This window comes from Silurus aristotelis (genome assembly GCF_946808225.1).
Source record: "Silurus aristotelis genome assembly, chromosome: 12".
NCBI lineage: Eukaryota > Metazoa > Chordata > Actinopteri > Siluriformes > Siluridae > Silurus > Silurus aristotelis.
In genome coordinates this window covers 6,596,136-6,619,793 of record NC_139585.1, presented here as the reverse complement: position 1 = coordinate 6,619,793, position 23,658 = coordinate 6,596,136, and the positions used below count along the sequence as shown (strand labels likewise).

Here is a 23,658-nt window from a genome sequence, read left to right as displayed (position 1 = left end):
TAATAAGACCTTATTTTTTCCTTTTAAATATATTCTCAGTTAAAACATTTGATGTGTTTATTTTTTTGTTTGTTTGTTTTATAGTTAATAGAATATGGATTATTAGATTTGCAGATCTTTGCATTTTGTTTTTATTTACAATTTACACAGTGTCCTAACATTTTTAGAATAAAGGTTGTACTATACTATGAAGTGCACAGTTATAGTGATAGTACAATGGTTTATAATCACTTTATCCACTGCCACTATCATCTCTGGCTTACGCATAAGGAACACATTTATACATTACAAAATGATACAGTGCCTTGCAAAAGTATTGACCCCCTTGGCTTTTTTCCTGTTTTGTTGCCTTACAACTTGGAATTAAAATTGATTTTTATTTTGTTTCAAAAAATTCTAAAAAATAAATAACGGAAAAGTGGTGCGTGCATATGTATTCACCCCCTTTGCTATTGAGCCTCTAAATAAGATCTGGTGCAACCAATTACCATCAGAAGTCATGTAAATACTTAAATAAAGTCCACCTGTGTGCAATCTAAGTGTCACATGATCCCAGTATATATATATACACCTGTTCTGAAAGGCCCCCAGAGTCTGCAACACCACTAAGCAAGGGGCACCATGAAGACCATAGTACAGATCAGGGTTTGGTTATAAAAAAATATCCAAAACTTTGAACATCCCACGGAGCACCATTAAGGCCATTATTAAAAAATGGAAAGAATATGGCACCACAACAAACCTGGCAAGAGAGGGCCGCCCACCAACACTCACGGACAAGGCAAGGAGGGCATTAATCAGAGAGGCAACAAAGAGACCAAAGATAAGCCTGAAGGAGCTGCAAAGCTCCACAGCGGAGATTGGAGTATCTGTCCATAGGACCACTTTAAGCCGTACACTCCACAGAGCTGGGCTTTACGGAAGAGTGGCCAGAAAAAAGCCATTGGGTAAAGAAAAAAATACACGTTTGATGTTCGCCAAAAGGCACGTGGGAGACTCCCCAAACATATGGAAGAAGGTACTCTGGTCAGATGAGACTAAAATTGAGCTTTTTGCCCATCAAGAAAAACGCTATGTCTGGCGCAAACCCAACACCTCTCATCACCCCGAGAACACCATCCCCACAGTGAAGCATGGTGGTGGCAGCATCATGCTGTGGGGATGTTTTTCATTAGCAGGGACTGGGAAACTGGTCAGAATTGAAGGAATGATGGATGGCGCTAAATACAGGGAAATTCTTGAGGGAAACCTGTTTTAGTCTTCCAGAGATTTGAGACTGGGACGGAGGTTCACCTTCCAGCAGGACAATGACTCTAAGCATACTGCTAAAGCAACACTCGAGTGGTTTAAGGGGAAACATTTAAATGTCTTGGAATGGCCTAGTCAAAGCCCAGACCTCAATCCAATTGAGAATCTGTGGTATGACTTAAAGATTGCTGTACACTAGCGGAACCCATCCAAATTGAAGGAGCTGGAGCAGTTTTGCCTTGAAGAATGGGCAAAAATCCCAGTGGCTAGATGTGACAAGCTTATAGATACATACCCCAAGAGACTTGCAGCTGTAATTGCTGCAAAAGGTGGCTCTACAAAGTATTGACTTTGGAGGGTGAATAGTTATGCACGCTCAAGTTTTTTTGTTTGTTTCACAATAAAAAAATATTTTGCATCTTTAAAGTGGTAGGCATGTTGTGTAAATCAAATGATACAAACCCCCAAAATATCCATTTTATTTCCAGGTTGTAAGACAACAAAATAGGAAAAACGCCAAGGGGGGGTCAATACTTTTGCAAGGCACTGTATATTTTTTAATGTTAAACACCCAATGTATTCCTATTAGAATCGCTAGTATATATTTTTTTTATAACATTCCTATAAGATTCCTGAAGGAACTGTCTTAGAAATAGCTATTCCTTGAAACCTCTTGTCCAAGATTTATTAGGTTCCTATTTAGGTCATTATGGGAATTCAGAGTGATATTTTCTGGGGGTGCAATTTTTTATACTAAGCATATAGTACTTGTTGACTATGTTGCAAGTAATTGGGCAGCAGAGATGGTAATGACTTCTGTTTTTTGAGTTTTAGATATTGAAAACAATTATGATTAGAGCTAGCAGTCTATCTAATTACATATGTGTGTAATAGCATATCACCAAACTAATCTGTTTTGGTGTAGTTACTACTCTGTTTTGTGTAGTAACATTTGCATGTTATTCGCCACACAACATTAATACACCTTTTGCTAAGGCTGGATTAATGAGACATAAACCTTAAATTTATCATCTGCAATTTCTCAATTAGCAGATTTTGATATTAACACTTCAATAACATTATAACAATATCAATACAAGCAATACGATTCTAAAATCAGAAGATCATACTGGGCAAAATTTTATTCAAGAAGGATTTTTTATCGAAAAAGTAAATTTTTGTACAGCTGCTATACAAAGAAAACAAATTAGATTAACACTGTTTATATCCCAGATACAAAGAAAAAAACAGCAAAAATACATACAAGGAAGCTGCAAAAATAGGATAAAAGTACAAACCTAAAGCACACCTGGGAAAATAAGGTAAATAATACAGCCTTGATACTCAATGTGTGCGTTTGTGTGTGCATGTGTGTGTATGATTGAGAGATGGGAAGGGAACTTGTCGTTCTGGTCTATATCCAGAGAAGTGGTGCAGCGTCCCTAACGGCCACTACGACAGCCCGCTGCCAAATTGAGCTGTGACTGGGCTTGCTCTCCAGGGTGAAACACACACACACACACACACACACACACACACACAAACAACAGACATTCAGATAGACACACATAGCCAGCGGCATGAAACTCAGAAGACTCGAGAGGTTTCTTACCTGGCAATGAGCTTTCCTTCGGTGTGTGTGTGTGTGTGTGTGTGTGTGTGTGTGTGTGTGTGTGTGTGTGTGTGTGTGAGAGAGAGAGTGTCTGTAAAGGAGCTTCAGGGCTTATGTTCTCTAGGAAAGTTCTGACACACACCCACAGCTACACACACCCACATACACATCTGCAGCCGCTGAAACTTTACTGACCTTACCCACCTTTAGATGGACATGTTAAGATGTTTATATATCATCAATACTGTAAACTCTGGATTGTTTACAGTTATAAAACTGATGGAAAATGATAATACATGGCTTTAAGGCTTTAAACTTTGCATTCAGCACCTGACACTTTTGTTCATTCCAGCCCTGTGCCAGCTTTTGTACTTTGTGAGTTCCAAACCTTAATTACGTGCTCTCACTCACACGGTCTTCAACATGTCCTCCTTACACGGTAATTGTTTTATCCTTAAGACGAGATCAATAGATCAACAGATCACTAGATTCGCTGGGATATGTAAATAAAGAATTATGATAGGAGAGGTGGTAGATCAGTGGTTAAGGCTCTGGGTTACTGATTGCAAGGTCAGGGGTTCGGCAAGCTGCCACTCTTGGGGCCTTTGAGTAATGCCCCTTTGTCTTCCAGGGGCGCTGTATCATGGCTGATCCTGCGCCCTGACCCCAGATTCCTAACATGGCTGGGATATACGAAGAAATAATTTCACTGTGGGATTAATTAAGTATTCCCCAAAAAAATGTTTTATGTATATATAGTGTATATATGCAAGCTCTCTTCATTAAAGCACACATTGAAAGTGTTTCAGGCTGCACTAGTGTCCCATGTTGGTTCAGTCCTACAAGGCTCCACATGGCTGAACAGGGTTATATGTAATTAAGAAACAATCAGATCAGTATCAGGACAGAGCGTCTATGAGTGTACGCATGTGTGTCATCTTTTTGTGTGTAAGAGAAAAAAAATCGTAAAAATCTTTAAATACAGTTGCTTCTCTGCTTGTCTGGTCCTGCAGTTTGTCTCTGAATTCGAATCCCCACAGCTCTGCACTTATCTTCAGATATAAAAAACTCTCCAAAAGTAGAGCTGTATATTAAACCCCAGGAGTCCTGCTTAGTGCTATTTAAAGGGGAATTTGTTTTAAAGGAAACTTTGCGTATATATCTTCAATATAATATACACTCCACTGACAAAGGTTTGTGGACAACTGTCCGTATGTGTTTTTTTGAACATCCCATTCCACATTTGATTCCCATTCACTGTTATAACAACCTTCACTCTTCTCCACAACGGTGTTACATGAGTCAGGTTCTGATGAAGGTGAGGTGAGGAACCCTGGGGTGCAGTCAACATTCCAATTCATCCTAAAGGTGTTTAATAGGGCTGAGGTCAGAGCATTATAGCAGGTCACTCAAGATCTTCCATTCTACACCATGTAAACCATATCTTCATGGAGCTAGCTTTGTACACAGGGTCATTGTCATGCTCAAAGAGGCTCCTAGTTCAAGTGAAGGGAAAATTTCATGCTACTGCCTCCAGCATCTTCCTATACCACTTATGGCTGGAAAAGTCAGGTGTCCCGATACTTTTGTCCATATAATGGTCATGTTGTGTAATTCTCTTGTAAAGTTCTTTTCCTCAGTCACTTTTTAAAAAGGTTATGATATGTATATTTATATATGATTTGTCATTTTAATAGCTAGCATTATGCACATATGTTATTAGCTTAAATCTGTACTACCTGGCATCCTTATGCATGTAATCATGAGGAAGAGGACACAAGGGCAGATCCTTTTAATACGACGCAGCATACAAAACACAAAGTAATAAGAAACAAGGAAGAGTGCAGTGCTGAGATAAAACGATGTGCCAAGTCATAGACAACATGATTGAAGAGAAGAAATGAGGGGACATTACATGTGAGGGTTGCAGCGGCTGATGGAAACCGTACACGTATCGGTCATAATCTTTACATTTTAATATAATAGTAAAATTGTGTATGTAAAATGATAATTCGTTCATTTCGTTCATTAAATCATCACTTCAGTTAGGATTGCAGTGGCTCTAGAGCCTAATCCTGAAATTAACTAATCCTGGAATACAATATTTTTGGGAAACCAGTTCATCACGGGGACTAATGCATGCGCACGCACACACACACACACACACACACACACACACACACACACACACACACACACACACACACACACACTTACTCTTTGAACATATTGACAATTAAACCTAGCCAATTTACAAACTACATTAAAACAATGAGACCATGTACGCTGCACAGACACCAGCCAAAGTTCAGATACAAGCCCAGGGTCATGAAACAATTAAATGGCAATGCTATCATTTTAAATACTGTTAGAGGTGGGCATACATTTTTTGATCATAAGGGAAATGTAAGAGATAACACTATTGTTTGAAAAAAAACAATTATAAATAAATTTACGTTTTTAGTGTTTACAAATGTAGAATACGTGTGCAAATTTTACATTATTTTGGTTATATTTATTAACTGTTGAATGATGAAATTGTGTAGGTAGTGTCATGTCAGATACCGTATTTGTAAATCTTTTAAATTAATGTTAAAGTTAGCTGACAGGAGTCTGTATCGAGAACGTCATTGTCTGGTCTTTCTTTTAAAAGCTTCTTGACTTTTATTTCCTTAAATTCCTGTTGCTTCTTAAAACTATTTGTGTCACTCCACTTGACAACACACAGACACACAGTTTGAAATTGTTTGAAAATGGCACAATTAGCATAACATTATCATAAACACAAGGGAATTTTGCATATTTAAATGAATATCTGCATGTGTTGCAATACTCTTTTTTTTTTTTTATTATACAATTTTTTAATAATCATGTTATCCTAAGATTATTTAGAAGTTTAGCGTCTGCTATCAGTCCAGCATCCTCCCTGTTTTTAGACTTTTTTCTGCAAGTGCCAGCAAAATCCTCACCCTGTTTTCTCCCCTGCTAGCTGCCCTCTTCATTAGCATGATTATTTAATGGGTTCATGTGCTCTCAGCCTGCTCCATGTGTGGCTTCTCCATCACCTCTTCATTAGGACACACAATCTGTTTACTCTAGCTCTACCTGATTATATTAATTTGCTGCCAAAAGCTCTAAGAGATCCTGCACAGAAATGCTGGCAAAATCATAAAAAATGCAATTCTTAGTAATTCCGAATATAAATTGTAGTCTCCATGAAAAATATCAAAATGTCGAAGATAAATATTTTTAGCTATGATTTTGGATCATTGAATCTCTTGCAAGCCATTAGAGCCGAAATAAAGTGACAATCATGTCCATGCGGTCAAATAAACCTAGCTTGCACAAAACAGTAGATCCTAATAGAGGTGATGGAGTGGACCCACACAGGATCCATTAACTAGCCACGCTAATGAAGAGGACAGCTAGCAGGAGAGAGCAAAGGAACACACAAGATACAGGGAATTTATGTGAAAGCAAGGCAAATTATACCTCAGAGTAAAAATGGAGATAGAGATCAGATATCATGAGCCTCTGGGAGTGATGTTTCTAGCAGGTTATTTGGATAAATTAAAGTCACTGTCATGGTTGTGGGTTGAGTTTGAGTACCTGCATACTGTACCATCATTTCGATATCAACAGGCTGTAGGACTGACTTTAAGGACATTAAAAGTTGGCCCTGCAGTCGTTTAGAACATTTTAGCTAAGAATCCTGCATCAGATATATACCGTATTTTCCAGACTATAAGCCGCTACTTTTTCCCCACGCTATGAATCCCGCGGTTTAAACAACGAAGCGGCTTATTTATAGATTTTTCCTGGGTTTTTCCCAATTTCACAAAAAACTGAGCCCCATAACATTAGACCAATGAAATTTCCGAACGGGTTCAGGTGAACCAATAAAACTCTTTATATTAAATCAGATGCACTTCCACTGAATCGGGCCGCACCACATCATAAATATGGATGATGTTCCTCTGACGTTTGACCTGCCGCTCACTCGGACTGTCTACAGGAAATGCGAATCATTCGACACACTGAAAACAACCGGGCATAAAAAAACACACTTCACCGGTGTTCTGAGCTGCACGGCATCGGGAGAAAAGATTCACCGATGATGATTTTTAAACGCACGACGATGCCTAAAGAAAAACTCTCTCGAGAAATAGTTGTGAAAGGAAGGAGAAAGACAGTGAACAATGACTTTCTTGGTAGACTACTGTTTAGATACAAGCCGTGTAACAGACACTGTCTTTCGTTAAAGCCTGTGTAAAGTTCATTAGTTTCAGTGTAGACACCTGCGGCTTATAGACAGGTGCGGCTTATTTATGTTCAAAATAAAAATCTTTGTCAAATTCAGTGGGTGCGGCTTATATTTGGGTGCGCTTACAGTTTTTTTGGATTGCTTACACACTAAAATTAAAAGTAGTACACTATTAGCAATACCTTACACTCAAGAGGCAAAACATCAGCCCATATTTGCACAACTATAAGCACAATGTCAACCTCACACTTGTTGCAAAACTCTACACACAGTGATTTGCAAAACACTAAACACATTTAACATACATTACACACAAAAATCTATCATGAAGTCACCTCCTTGCAATACCAAAGCACTGACTGTCAAATTACTGCACCGTCCAACCAATTGGTTTAACACAGTCATCAGGTGTGCAAACACTTGTTTGCTTAATTGCAGACACACCAATCAGGTGTATAAGCACTATAAAAAGCAGCAGGTGAGTTCATCGGTCTTCAAGCACAATGGAAAGAGTCAGAGAAAGAGTAAGACGAGGAGGAGAACGAGGAGAATGAGGAGGAGGACAAGGAGGAGGAGGAAGGGGAGGAAGAGGAGTCAACAGAGGAGGAAGGGGAGGAAGAGGAGTCAACAGAGGAGGAAGGGGAGGAAGAGGAGTCAACAGAGGAGGAATCAATAGAGGAAGAGGAAGAGATGGAGGCCATGCTGGAGGTAGAGGAAGAGGAAGAGGAAGACAAGAAGGTGCGCAAAGAGGACCGAATCTGACAAATGAGATCCGCGCAACACTGGTTGACCACGTTGTCAACCACGGCCTGACGCTGAGGGAGGCTGGACTGCGAGTACAGCCAAATCTAAGCCGATACACAGTGGCAAGTGTGATAAGAACATTTCGACTGGAAAATAGGTATTGTAAAAATATCATCATATCAAAAACAACTGCACGGTTTCAGTAACTGCTCACAGTAATGTATTCTATGCACTATCAGCACTTCTGTTACCTTTTCCTGTGAAATTACTGTACTATTGTATACTGTTTTCTTTTGCTACATAGGATTGAGGGTCAGGAACAACAAGGGGGAAGGCCTCCTATGTTCACAGAACAGCAAGAGAGGGAGATAGTGAACATGGTTTTGTCCAACAATGCTAAAACACTCAATCAGCTCCAAGCTAACATTGTCAATAACCATGCCAGTTTCAACGATATCCATCAGGTCTCAACATCAACACTGGCACGCATCCTAAAAAAAAGACATCTTCAAATGAAGCAAATTTATCGAGTGACTTTCGAGCGCAATTCCGAAAGGGTTTTGTAGAGGTATGTATTCACTTTAGCAGTGTGTTCTTGCATACTGTCTCATAATCTTTTACTGTACTGTAATATGTATACTAGATCTACACTGAACTACACAATTTTGCATGACATTGTTTTTCAGATAGTTTTACAAATGGATGGAGAGGAGATCCAGCACGAGTTCATTTACGTAGATGAGGCTGGGTTCAACCTGTCAAGAACACGAAGGAGGGGAAGAAACATTATTGGCCACAGGGCTATAGTCAATGTCCCAGGGCAACGTGGGGGTAATATAACACTCTGTGCAGCCATTACACAGAATGGGGTCCTCCACCGCCATGCCCATATGGGCCCTTACAACTCAGCACTCATACTTACATTCTTGGACCAATTGCATGACATAACAGCAGCAAATCAAAACGATCATATGCAATACATTGTTGTCTGGGACAATGTGTCTTTCCACCGCTCTGCTCTGGTTCAGAACTGATTTCAGCAACATCCACATTTCACCGTCCTATATCTTCCACCATACTCTCCATTCCTTAACCCTATAGAAGAGTTTTTCTCTGCATGGCGGTGGAATATCATGGTATATGGTCTCCGTCTTCAGGCTGAGGTACCCCTCATCCAAGCCATGGAGGAGGCCTGTGACCAGATGGAGGTAGCAGCAATGCAAGGATGGATTCGTCATTCAAGACGTTTCTTTCCAAGGTGTCTTGCTAATGACAACATTGCCTGCAATGTTGATGAGATTCTCTGGCCAGATCCAGCTAGGCGAAGAGACAATGTCTAGTTCTTTTTTTTTTTTTTTTTACAGTGAACTTACAGTACAATACGTGAAGTGCCGTTTTGTTACAGCATTATGAATCTCCATGTCAACAATTTGGGCGTGTTGACAAATAAATGAGTTTCTTCAGTCTGCAACATTGGTCTTGTGTAGTGTTTGGTATATTTTCATTATATTTGTACTTTATTGATGGTAGCCTACTCTAATCATTGGGAAGTAGAAGTGCTAAAAGTGTTTTAGGTTTATCACAGCAGAGTGTAACTCGTGCAAACAAAGTATAGTAATGTGAAACGTGTGTGTTTCATATGATAACAAAGTGTGGTTTTTACACAGAAGTGTATAGTTTTTACAAGAGTGTTTAATTATGCAAGGGATCTGTAGTGTATTGCTAATTGGGTGTGTGGTTGTGCTAATTGTGTGTAGTGTTTTGAAAACACGGGCCCTGTTTTGAAAATCGTGCTTAAGCAATCCAAAAAAACTGTAATAGGCCGGAAATTACGGTATATGTTGCAACTGTATGTAAATGTATTTTCTCTAAAAGTGAATCTTAAAAGCAAACAGCATGAAGGAAGCTGTGTGCTGAATAATTGTGGCAGGTACTAATAGTTTATTACATTTTCCCTAGCAAGTCTTAATGAGGAATTAACCTCTTGGTAGACGTGCTGTTGTTGGAAAATAATGATTGACAATATAGTGCAAGTTAAATTATTATTATCCTCTAAACCTCCCTAAACACTTTACTGCAGCAAAAGTTAGCAAGAGAATGGTGGCACAGAAAACCTCAGGAGGGCATATGTTTTATTCTTGCTCATTTTCAACTGAAAGATTTGCTGGTAAGTGTTCATATTTTGTCCTTTTGGGTTTGTCCCAGAAAAATGTAAATGTATCACTTCCTGACCAAATCAAATTTGACAATTTAACATTTGTGGTCAATTCCTTTAAATCAAACCACTTCTAAATCCTGAAAATATGATGACGTTTACACCTAGTTCAACACGCTGATCATTAGGAAGGTACATTTAAAAATTTATTCACCCATTCAAATAGCCAATGTTAACCAAGCATTTAATTTCGGAATAAAATTCAAATAATTTAAGGTGACATGATGGTTATTTTTCAATGAGGTGGAACCACAAATTAATATATTGAGACACCAATTTTACATATTGATGCTACAAACTAACTGTCTTGTGGCTACATGATACAAAATGATAAATTGTAGAACCGACAGCATAATATGTTGCGGGATGTCATCCACACTGAATGACCTCCAGCATTGAACCTTACATGATAGGAGCAAGTGATATAGTCTATTGACTTTGAAAAGTCTGTTAATATTATCTATCATCTTCATGCATAAGGTCCTGTGGGAATGATAGTCGAAACCTTTTGTGTGTTTTTTTTACATTTTCATTCATGGACATTCTGCTAAATTTTCCTGGGCAAGTAAAGAAAAAAGATTTGCTGAAACAAACCTTGTATTTAGATATTTATTATATACTGTAAATGTACAGAGCACAGCTACGAGGACAGCACTCATTCTCAACCGAAATGGTTCAGAGGTCCGCCATGCAGTGCACTTCTTTGCATTGAAAAATATCCCAGGTTTCCCTATACTGAAAAAGATGCAAAATCCTCAATAAGGATGCAAAATTTAAATAAATTAAGCTGCAAGATATGCAAATATTTCCCCTTTATCACTTTAATCTTATGTCTACAGGTGCATCTCAATACATTTGAATGTCATTAAAAAGTTGATATTTTTAGTAATTCAATACAAAAAGTGAAACCCATATATTATATAGATTCATTAAACACACTGATATATTTCAAGTGTTTATTTCTTTTCATTTTGATGATTATAGCTTACAACTAATGAAATATCCAAATTCAGTATCTCAAAAAATTTGAATATTGTGAAAAGTTCAATAATGGAGACTCGTGGTGTCGCACTCTAATCAGCTCATTAAATCCAAACACCTGCAAAGGTTTCCTGGGCCTTTAAATGGTGTCTCAGTCTGGTTCAGGATGCACAATCATGGGGCAAGACAGATAGAGGGTAAGACACAAAAGGTCATCGCTAAAGAAGCTGCTGTTCACAGAGTGTTGTATCCAATCACATTAATGGAGAGTTCAATGGAAGGAAAAAATGTGGTAGAAAAAGGGTGAACTGAAGCCTATTCATGAATTTGGGGAGATTCACCAAGAGTGGACTGCAGCTTGAAGAGCCACCACGCATAGACGTATCCATGAGCTACAACTGACATATTCCTTGTGTCGAGCCACTCCCCAACTTGGGACAACGTCAAAGGAAGAGAGGAGAGGCACAGAATCCATGTTGTTTGAGTTCCAGTGTAAAAAGTTTGCACAGTCAGTGGTGGTTTGGGGAGTTGTGTCATCTGCTGGTGTTGGTCCACTGTGTTTACTCAAGTCCAAGGTCAGCACAGACGTCTACCAGGAAGTTTTAAAGCACTTCATGCTTCCCTCTGCTGACCAGCTTTATGGACATGCTGATTTCATTTTCCAGCAGGATTTGGCACCTGCCCACACTGCCAAAAGCACCAAAAGTTGGTTAAATGACCATGGTGTTGGTGTGCTTGACTGGCCAGCAAACTCACCAGACCTGAACCCCATTGAGAATCTATGAGGTTATTGTCAGGAGGAAAATGAGAACCAAGAGACCAAATAATTCAGACGAGCTGAAGGCCACTGTCAAAGAAACCTGGGTTTCCATACCACCTCAGCAGTGCCACAGACTGATCACCTCCATGCCATGCCCAATTGAGGCAGTAATTAAAGCAAAAGGAGCCCCTACCAAATTTTAAATACATATACAGTAAATAAACATACTTTCCAGAAGGCCAACAATTCACTAAAAATGTTTTTTTGATTGGTCTTATGAAGTATTCACATTTTTTTAGATTGATTTTGAATTGGTGTTTTTTTTTTTTATGTGAGCCAAAATCTCCAAAGTTAAAATAAATAAACACTTTTGAAATATATCAGTCTGTGTGTGATGAATCAATATAATATACCTGTTAACTTTTTGTATTGAATTACTAAAAAAATGATCTTTTTTTTTTTTATGATATTCAAATTTATTGAGATAGCAATAGAACAAGTATACAATAAAGGTTCATCAAGTCACAGCAAACTCTTCAGCAGAACATCTAACAACCACCATAACTTCCAAACATGGCTCCCACAGTCTACAGTGGTCAAAAGTCAGGTGTTCCTCATCAGGTACACAGATAAATCGACTCTGATTTTAGCAGAATATTGCAAAGTTTGCTCAGTTCCACTGACTTTACCAAGCCGTTTGTTTCCACTGTTTCTTTTGTTGCCAACCGTGCTTTTAATTCTGTTTACGTCATTAGTCTCCTCCTGTTTATGCCTATTCATAACTGCTGATCTTGTGCTGTTTAGCTGCTGTGATTGTTTTTTATTGTAATTTTATTTAGATTGTTATTTGTTCGTCTAATTTTTATTAAAGACACTTTACATGCAACACCATCCACTTCCCTTACAATAGTTCCCACAAGTTCTACATAGATATCTGACTCAACTAGTAGGTTTAAAATCTTTGTGGCCATTTCTAATAAAATTTATAAGCATCATTTACCTCAATAAGCTACAATTCTGTAGAATCCTCTAGTCGGAAATATCTGCTAAAAGTATAACACCTTGTTGCGTAATACCCGCTGTTCATCAAAAATTGTATGATGGACAGCAAAAATTCAATTACTGTTCTGAATAATCTTAAGTCTCAGACGATCACAAGCTCATTTCACACGTCTTTTGTAACTCACCTGAAAACACACTGGGAATCTTGGACAGAAAACTCTTCACTGTGCGAATGGGAATGCCGTTTTTCTCGTCCTGCATCCGAGCAATAATGTCCTCCATCTGCAATGGAAAAGACGACAATGTTACTAAAATCGGGTTCAGAGTATCAGAGTAGAGAAGAAGAGAACTAAAGAGACGGGGGGGGGGGGGGGGGATTGAAACGTGTATTGAAGAAAAGAGAAGGAGAGACGGAGTTAAATCCGACAACTGAGTGTTTTATAGTATCATGTCATTAACAATCAAGATAATTACACACTCCCTAATTAAGCTCTTTTTCTGTGTAATCACACGATTACTTCTCTCTGTAATTATATGTAATCGTTCAGCATATTCATTCTACATGGCAGAAATTGCCCAACCCGCTCATCAGCCGAGAACGAGATGGACATGTTATACAAACGTGCATGTCGTTAAAGAATTTAATTTGTCAGGTGCTGTGAGAAAAACATGTCCTCTTGAGATTTAGACAATCAGGCCTATCAGGAAAGAGGAAAAACTGATCATGAATACAGAATGAATAATTCAGTGTTATCATACGAGTGATCTGCACACGCCAAACCTTATTAGAGCTACACACTGTTTTGCACATTATTGCCGCTCCCCTTATTCAGTTTGTCTTTTACTTTCCTATATGCCATTCTATTCCAGAACACGACAGCAATTTCGATAGCAATTTTTACTAATGAACATTGTCTCAAAGCAGCTTTACAGAATGTAAGAATTATAGAACGAGGTTTACGTATTTTAATTTATGTGTATCTCTGCCTTATGAGAAAGCCTGAGCTGACTTTTCATTGGATGTGACGAGAATGGATAGAATTAGAAAAGAGTTTAGTAGAGGGACCGCACAGGTAGGACAATTTGGAGACAAGGTGAGGGAGGTGCGATTATGGTTTGTTCATGTGCAAAGCAGGGAGATGGGGTATATAGAAAGAAGAATGCTGACGATGGAGCTACCAGGAAGGAGGAAAAGAGAAAGACCAAGGTGGAGGTTTATGGATGTGGTGAAGGTAGACATGCAGGTGGTTGGTTTGAAAGAGGCAGATGTATGTAATCTATTAGCTCCCCTCCTGAGGAAGTTAACTTGTCTAGTAAAACTGATTTTAGCAGGTCTTTTCCTTTTAAAGCTGCTCAATTGGTTTCCCCACTGCTTCTTCAGCCATCTTTAATTCGGCCACTTAACTCTCCAACATCAACAATGACAGATGATCCACTGTGGTGACCCCTAATGGGAGCAGACGAAAGAAGAGAAAGTATTTTTTATTTTTTTTCACTTCAAGTAATCAATCCAACATCTATTTATTTTTAAATGCTTTAAGTACATTAAAGGCACCAGAGACCACCTGGCCATGCTCCGTGTACTAATGTGGTTCCCTGGATGCTACTTTGTGAACCCCTGCTTTTAGAAATTTGATTGTTTCAAACCGTGCCTGAGCATTTGATAGGCTGTCAACTTCACGTGTGGGAGTATTTTCATTTTATTTTTACAATTTATTGTTCTTATGAAGTTGAAGATAGTTGAGTCGTGCAAGCACACACGCACGCACACACACACGCACACACACAGGAATAATGCTGTCCTTGCTGCTTAAACTACTTACTTGCTATTCTTGCTTCACACAAAATGCTCTAAATGCGGACACAAACAAACCGCCTGGGGCACTGGAGTCTTTATTGTTTTATGAATTGAAGCAGCGGCAGTGCACGGACAATACCATACACACACACACACACACACACACACACACACACACACACACACACACACACACACACACACAGAGAGTCATTCGCTGACAGACACTGCTGCTACAAATGCACTGTCCTTTTGTGTCATCTTATTCAATGCACTGCATTCTGGGAGACTGGACACAAGACAGATAGATTCAATCATTAGGCTTTTAAGAGATTAACTTTTTCACCCCTTTATATTTAATCACACTCAGATAGTGAAACACCATTCATCTGCCTCAGGTGAACATTGTAGGAATAATAGCTCGGCCTTAACAAGCAAACCTGGTCCAAACGATGCCTTTTTACACGGTATTCCAGCTAGAGACCTGCAGTCCCACGGGTCCCAACACAAACTAATTTCATTGGTGAATGCGTGTGCGGGCGGTAAAATCGTTCGAGAGACTCCCGCAGAATGGTGGAAAAAAAAAAAGAATGAATAAATGAATTACTAAAATGTACGTAATCTATGTATCTACTGCACAAAAACAACAATGGCAACTAAAATGTAATAAAAACGATGTACAGGCACAAGTTCGGAAGGGAATTCTCGCATGGTGTTGATATTCTATGTTCTGAAAACTGTTCATTATTTACACAAAAAGTCAAATAAAAATAAATGTTTGTTAATTTACGGTTTCTTTTTTATTCACATTTAAAAGGGAAGCAAGTAAAACAAACAAAAAAAAAAGCAGAGTAGCAGGAAAAAGCAGTCGTGTAGTAACTATAAAACTACTTTTACATTTTACTTGCGGGCTTTTACGGCTCTTAGATTACTTAACCCACCACTAATATGATATATTTTTCTACTTAAACAAAGCCTATAAAACAATCGCCACATTTTAGCACAAATTAAGTCTAAGATTATGCCCTAATTTGGTACCCTGTGTTAAAATAGCAAGCATGTTAGCAATGTCTATAAAAGTTAATCTGAGGTTTGTCTGTTGTAAAATAAATTAAAGCTTTTTTTCCCTCAGGTTATTACTCGGATAATAAACTACACCATATAGACAAAAGTATTGATACACCTGATTTTTCCAGCTATATGAAGTTCTTCCCCAAAATGTTACCCCAAGTTGAAGTTTACAATTGTAAAGGATGTCTTTGTTCGAGGTAGCATGAAATATCGCTTCATTTAAAACACGAGGCTCAAACCTGTTTTAGCATGACAATGTCCCTCTGGAACAAAGCCAGTTCCATGAAGTTGTGGTGTACATGGGTTGGAGTGGAAGATCTCCTGCCATAGAGCTCTGACCTCAACCCTCAAATGCTGACTGCACCCCAGACCTTCTCACTTCACCGACATCAGTACTTGACTTTACTACACCCGTGTAGATAAATGAGCACAAATCTCCACAAGCACAATCCAAAATCTAGTGGAACATCTTTCCAGGAGTTTATTATATCACCAAATAGGAACTATTTCACAAGAACTTACTTAATTTCTTCAAGTAAATAGTCACTTATTTGAAGGAACTAATCAATTAAATGAACATTTAGGACTTTTTGTAGAACCATTCATTTTATGCAGAATGTCTGAAAATAGTCATATTTTAACTCTATGATATTTCCTTTATTCTCCTGCCATTAGACCTGATCATTTATGCTTTTTGTCATGTTGGTATTCCCTTTCTGGTGACTCCTTTGCGATCTTATCGAATCTTTCAAATTTCCATTCTGGCACACTCCCACACACTCCCAAGAGGACAACAGAAATAATTTCTGCTTCTGAAAGGACTCATAGTTTAACGTTCCCCTGCTTCTACCGGCCCCATTCAGCTGGCCCATACAATTATCAAGCTCTTTGTGAACTGAATCAGGTGTGGCAGAGCAGATAACTCGCTCATTACTGTTTACAAATTCACAAAAGGGAAAATTATTCAAATAATGATTGGTTTTCTAAAAGACATAATTGAACTTAATGAACCGTTAGTTTACATTTTACTTCTTTAACTCAACAACTTAAAAAAGAACTTATTTGAATGAATAAATAAAATTGTTTCTGTTATGAATATTAAAGGATTTCCTTTCAACAAAAATCCAAATAAAGTAAATGATAAATTGCAAAAACAACAAACATGAAATATTCAAAGTGTTTGAGGATCTTAAATGGCAGAAGAATCAGTCACACTGCAGTGATAATTGTTAATTTCATGTGTAGTAACATGTATGTATGACATTTCCAGCCATATGTGGTTCATCTCCAAACTGATATCTTAAAGCTATAGGCACACAATTGTTAAGGACGTTTTTGGATGCTGTAGCATTCAATTAAACAAAACAAAATCTGCTCCAACATGGCAATGCCTTTGTGCACAAATCCAGCTCCATAAAGATATGCTTTCCATGGGTTAGAGTGGAAGATCTTAAGTGGCTTGAGATAGAGCTCTGTCTGAGGTAATAGTAGTGGCAATTCATCCCAATGGCATAGAGATGAATTGGAACACTGGCTGCACCCCAGCAATCCTCATCTCACTTACATCAATACCTGACTTTACTAAAAACCTTGTGGCTGAAAAACCACAAAAATCTCCAATAGCACACTCCAAAGTTTAGTGGAACATTTTCCTAGAAGAGTGGAGGTTATTATAACAGCAAATGGAGACTAAAAAAAGAACACAGATCTAATAATGAGGTGACTACAAACTTTTGTCCATATAGTTTATTTAGCATTTGCACAGCTGATATTTCCAGACGGGGATTGTCTTTTTCTATTTGCAATCTGAATTTCATAAACCAAAATAAAAATATTTTTGCAAGACAATCCGCTATTAAAAACCTCTTCATGTCTGTGCAGAAACATTCTGCACTCTCATTATACGGATACGTTTTTTTCTAGAGCAAAACAGCTCTTAAATACAAAATATATTAGAAAAAGCAAAGCTCACACACACACACAGACACACACACACACACACACACACACACACACACACACACACACACACACACACACACACACACATTTATTGAGTAATAAACATAATCCCTCACACTCTTGACAGTTTAAACACGAGCGGGCTGTTTGGGTGACTCATCCTCCTCCGTGTTAGTCTGATGCAACGTTAATGGCTCTGGCATCAGGAAGACTCGCGAGTGTTTAATCGCACGTCACTTACCTGCATTATAAATATTAAACAGTCTCTTTATCTCGGTGATTAAGGCTCTAACATACTGTTTATCTCTTTAGCGTTGCGTGATGCACGATTTTTGCTCCGAATATAAGAATATTCTACCATTCGTATCAAATCTAATCTCTATCCACCACATGTTTAGCATATGTCAGATTTTTCACAAACGTGCATCTAGACACCTGTGAGGAAGATGAAATGCAAAGCTGGTTTGCTTAATACATGTATTTGGACTTCTATTCTATTTGACATTTGCATAGAAAAGGTTTCCAGTCACGTTTTTCCATTCAAAAAATAATTGTCTGAGAAAATAGTTGTCATATGCCACAAATCGTGCAAGATTAGGTGTAAATTAAAAAATTCTTGAATATTCCTGTAAGTATTTTTGCATAAACAACAGCTCCTATTAGTGATTGCGAGCAGTGTGATATGATGGATAAATAAATGGCATAATTCCATAAGAACATTTCCAAGTTTCTGACATGGTAGTGACCTTTGTATCATTACAGTTGAATTTCAATGATAAATATGACCATTTCCTCCTACTGTATGGAAATTTAATTTATATTATTTTATAACTGCATTTTAATGGATGGATGGATGGATGGATTGGGCGTTCAACATTTGTAAACATTTAAAAAACTTTCAGTCATAAAAATTCTTCCTCTGTACCCACTCTCTTGGTGAAGACATGGGTTTTCTTACCACTGCTATACTGATAAAACTCAACTTTTCTTTTCCTCCCTCAGATACCACAGCTTCCGCTCGAGTCTAGGCATGCTTGGTAAACATATGTTCGTCGATGAGTGCTCATCAATTAAAACTCAACCCCAACAAAACCGAACTACTGGTCATCCCAGGTGATTCATCACAAGGTCAGGATCTCAGAATAACTCTTCATAACTCTCTGCTCTCCCCTTCAGCCACTGCTTACAACCTTGGGGTAACTATGAACTGTCCTTTTCCTCACATGTTGCTAATGCGGCATGTTCCTGTCGATTCTTTCTCTTCAACATCAGAAGGATTCGACCATTTCTATCCAAACGAGCTGCTCAAGTGCTTGTTCAGTCTCTTGTCATTTCAAGACTGGACTACTGCAACTCTCTGCTGGCAGGTCTTCCTCTGAACGCTAAGTGTCCACTGCAAATGATCCAAAACGCAGCTGCACGACTTGTGACTTGACCCCAAGTTCTCCCACACCACCCCACTGCTGCTCTCCCTCCACTGGCTTCCGGTAGCTGCACGTATCAGATTTAAAACTCTGATGTTTGCCTACAAGGCCAAAAATGGACCACCCTAACCCTAACCCTTCTTACCTCAGAGACCTCATCACTCATCGCACTGCACCATGCTGCCTGAGATTCTCCAGCACTGCTCGACTAGTACCATCTTCTCTCAGGGGAAGAGGTAAGTATACTTCAAGGCTCTTCTCTGTTCTGGAGTGGAGTTCCAAGGTGGTGAAATAACCTTCCCCTAGATGTCTGAACATTGGAGGCCCTGGCTGTCTTCAAACTATGGGTAAAGAGCTACCTCTTCCTGAATCACTTAAACTTTCCAAGTTTGCTTTGTTAAAAAAACCCTCAACAAAGTTGTAGAATGATGTGGAATGATTTGGTTCCAACCACACCAGTGTAGATTTATTAATTAATAGAGACTCATTAATTTTTGTATGTCACTTTTGTATATCACTCTGGACACTGGCATCTGCTAAACGCTGCAAATGTAATATCTATCTATCTATCTATCTATCTATCTATCTATCTATCTATCTATCTATCTATCTATCTATCTATCTATCTATCTATCTATCTATCTATCTATCTATCTATCTATCTATCTATCTATTTATATGTGTGTGTTCAGGATGTTGCTGCATAAACATCTATAAAAAAAAAAAAATACAGCTGTTAGTTTTCAATTACATTTTTCATGTCTTTTTTAGGCAAAACCGACTGATTTAATCCACCAGATGACATATTTAGGTCATATGGATAGAAAGATAATTTATTGATTGAGGTTATAATCTTGTTACATCAGAAATAACAACTGGACAATAAATACAACATAGAATCAATAAAGACACTTTAAAAGTGATTTTAAAGTTTTAATTTTATCACATCTTTATGACATTAACTTGCCCAACCATTTTAGTTATACAGTGCATTTAAAGGTATTTAGACCCCCTTCAAATTATTCAATTGTTTTTAGTGGCAGCCTGACACTACAATCATTCCAAAAATATTTGTTTTGCTTGTAATCTTCACTCAGTACCCTATAATGACAGTGAAAACAGAATTATAGAAATTACTATTCTTTTTTTTTTTTTTTTTAATAAAAGAAATCTGAAATATCACATTACATAATTATTCAGCACTTGAATTTTGTGTTGTTTTCTCCCAATTCTGTTCTGAGATGTTCCTGCACCTTCATTATAGTCTAAGTGTATTGACTGAACATGATTTGGAAAGTCACACACCTCTCTATAGAAGGCCTCATAGCTGACAATGCAAATCAGAGCAAAGACCAAGCCATGAGGTCAAAGGAACTGCCTGAAGAGCTCAGAGACAGGATGGTTGCAAGGTACAGATCTGGGGAAGGCTACCAAAAAAGAATTGCTGCTGCACTGAGGATTCATATGAGCACAGTGGGCTCCATAATTCTCAAATAGAAGAAGTTTGGGACAACCAGGACAGAGCAATCAGGGGAGAAAAAGGGCCTTTTGATATGGCTTTTTATTGAAAAAGAAAAAAAGAAAAAAACAACATTTACAAAGATTTCTGGAATCCTTTTTCACTTTGTCATTATTGGGTACAGAGTGTAACCAGTGCAACCTCGATACTCACAGGGGTTATAATCTATGACCCTCGCAATTAACAAGAAATCGCAAGGTTTTGACTTTCTCCTTTTGATGGTTCCTTTTTCAAGGGGAATTGTACATGTACTGTAGTGTAAACTCAACAAATATTGTGAATTAATTGTCATAAATGTTTTATTTACTATTTAAATTAATAATACAATAATAACATACAAACCCTGTTTTGAAATGTTACTCTGAACTATAAAATTTTTGCAAACACGTTTTAAAAAACATTTAATAAAAAATAAAAAAACTTAGTCCAGTTGTGAACTATCAAGGTCGCGAGTGTCAAGGTCACGAGTATCGAGGTTCCACTGTGTATATATTATGGTTCATGGGCATTTCACAACATTTTATCTATCTATCTATCTATCTATCTATCTATCTATCTATCTATCTATCTATCTATCTGTCTGTCTGTCTGTCTGTCTGTCTGTCTGTCTGTCTGTCTGTCTGTCTGTCTGTCTGTTTGTGTAAATATGTTAATCATACTAAAAAGCATTGTAATAGTTAAACATTCTATACATATTCTGCATCATACTTCATACATTCAAATGTTTCTATGACGTGGGACATTTGAGACACCTGGGGAAATTTTTGGAGCTATTTAATGATCAAATGGATTGGAATTGTAACCTTTCCATTTATTCTGTGATCTATTTTAAATCTGTATTAACATTTCAACCTCCGTCTCAGAACGGCCGTTTCATGGCTTGGAGTCTCGCTCACTTTTAATCTAACCTTTCTGATGACTTTGCTTAAAAGTTTTATGTTCGCAAGACTCCCTGCCTCATTTTTTCCTCATCTCTCTCTCTCTCTCTCTCTCTCTCTCTCTCTCTCTCTCTCTCTCTCTCTCTCTCTCTCTCTCTCTCTCTCTCTCTCTCTCTCTCTCTCTCTCTCCATTACACTCCATTAATCTCCCTCAATTCCTTTCCTCACCATGCCCATTTTTACCCTCTCATTTGTAATTCAACATGTTACTCGAACCAAATGAATATTAGATGTCCAGGAGCTCAGATAGACTTGCTGATGTGATTTCTGACACTGTGTTATCTAATAAAAATGGATGAAACTTGAAAGTTGAAACTTTTTCCTCAGCAGCATGTACAGTGTGATATCAGAGAATACGGTTGGAGATGATGTGACCTGAAGTGTAAAGGTGTGTACATAACAATGAGGATAATCCATAATAATCCTAATAGTCCATATTTCTCTTTAACTCTCCACCTCATTCTCTCTCTGTCAAGCTTCACATTTTCCTTGGATACCAGTGATCCTGCCCCTCTCTGCTCTCCAGACCTGCCTGGTCCATCCTGATGGATGGAGTTTTCTTCAATAGAAGGCCATTCGCTGCAGCTGAGCATGGTTCCAAATGAACACCCTAACGATCTATGGAACAGCCTAACGATTACTATGGAGGGTTATTAAACTCATCAATCATGAAGATGGATTTGAACTGAGATTAGAGTGGACGGTTTGCTACAGTGGCTGGTCACTACAGTTGCTATGAAATATTTCTTTTTATTCAAGTGTCCAACAGTAAACATTTGATCACTTCAATAATGATGATGAACTATAATAATGGATACTCTGTGTTACCCAGTTGAGTCAGGTTCTTCTCAAGGTTTTGAATGTTTTTTAGGAAGTTTTGTCTTGCCACTGTTACCAATTGGTAGCTGGTTAGGGATTAACCTATACAGACATATTTATGACACTAAAATGTATATACATAATCTGTATAATTCTGTAAAGATTCATTCATTCATTCATTTTCTCCCGCTTATCCGTAATTCGGGTCGCGGGGGCAGCAGTCTAAGCAGACTCCGCCTTCAACTGCTGCCCAATCCTCACAGCACCGTCCCTTACGGTCCCTCCTGCAGGTGGTGAGCCCACGGGAAGTTCTGTAAAGATGTTTTTTGAAAATGTCTACTATCTAATGTCCAATGCTATACAAATAAAATTTTATTAAATTGAATTAAAGGTGGAATTTTGTTTTTTAAAGTACTCTTTCAGTGCTACCTCAGTGTTTAAGGCTCTGGGTTATTGATCAGAAGGTCGGTGGTTCAGATCCCAATATCACCATGCTGCCACTGGTGGGCCTTTAAGCAAGGCCCATAACCCTCTGTGCTCCAGGGGGCTGTATCGCAGATGACCCTGTCTAACATTACTGTGATTTACAAAAAAAAGAATCTCACTATGCTGTAAAATTACATATGACATGTATATAGCTACTCTATGTTGATGAAGAAGTATAGAGAAGGTCAGAAGGAGTTGCATTGTGTATCTGTGGATTTGGAGAAAGCGTACCACAGGGTGGAGAGAGGAGTTGTGGTATTGTATGATGAAGTCAGTTGTGTAGAGAAGTATGTGAGGGTGGTGCGGGACATGTATGAGGACAGTGTGACAGAAGTAAAGTGTGCAGTAGGAACGACAGACTGGTTCAAGGTGGAGGTTGGACTTCATCAAGGTTTGGCTCTAAACCCTTTCCTGTTTGCAATGGTAATGGACAGGTTGAAAGATAAGATCAGGGAGCAGGTTGAGAAGAGCCTGGCAAGGTGGAGGTACGCGCTGGAGAGAAGGGTAATGAAAGTCAGTAGGAGTGAGACAAAGTGCATGTGTGTGAATGAGAGGGAGGGAAGTGAGGGAGAAAGGTGGAGGAGTTTAGATACCTGAGGTCAACTCTGTAAAGTAATGGAGAAGTGAAAAAAAGAGTGCAGGCAGGGTGGAGTGGATAAAGAAGAGTGTCAGGAGTGATTTGTGATAGTAGGGGATCTGAAAGAGTGAAAGGTAAAGTTTATAGGACTGTGGTGAGACCTGCAATGTTGTATGGTTTAGAGACAGTGGCATTGAGTAAAAGACACAAGGTGGAACTGGAGGTAGCAGAGTTGAAG

General features: G+C 38.4%; 1 protein-coding gene across 10 annotated transcripts in view; it reads right to left on the bottom strand.

The window, feature by feature from the left end:
- The window catches only part of rgs7b (regulator of G protein signaling 7b), a gene marked incomplete at its 3' end in the record, with an annotated part of 180,621 nt that overhangs the window by 69,530 nt on the left and 87,433 nt on the right, over positions 1 to 23,658 (bottom strand). For all 10 annotated transcript variants that reach the window (XM_083556596.1, XM_083556595.1, XM_083556601.1 and 7 more), the window contains one exon: positions 13,012 to 13,108. In XM_083556596.1, the coding sequence (XP_083412722.1) occupies positions 13,012 to 13,108 (97 nt within the window). The remainder of the gene's footprint in view (positions 1 to 13,011; positions 13,109 to 23,658) is intronic.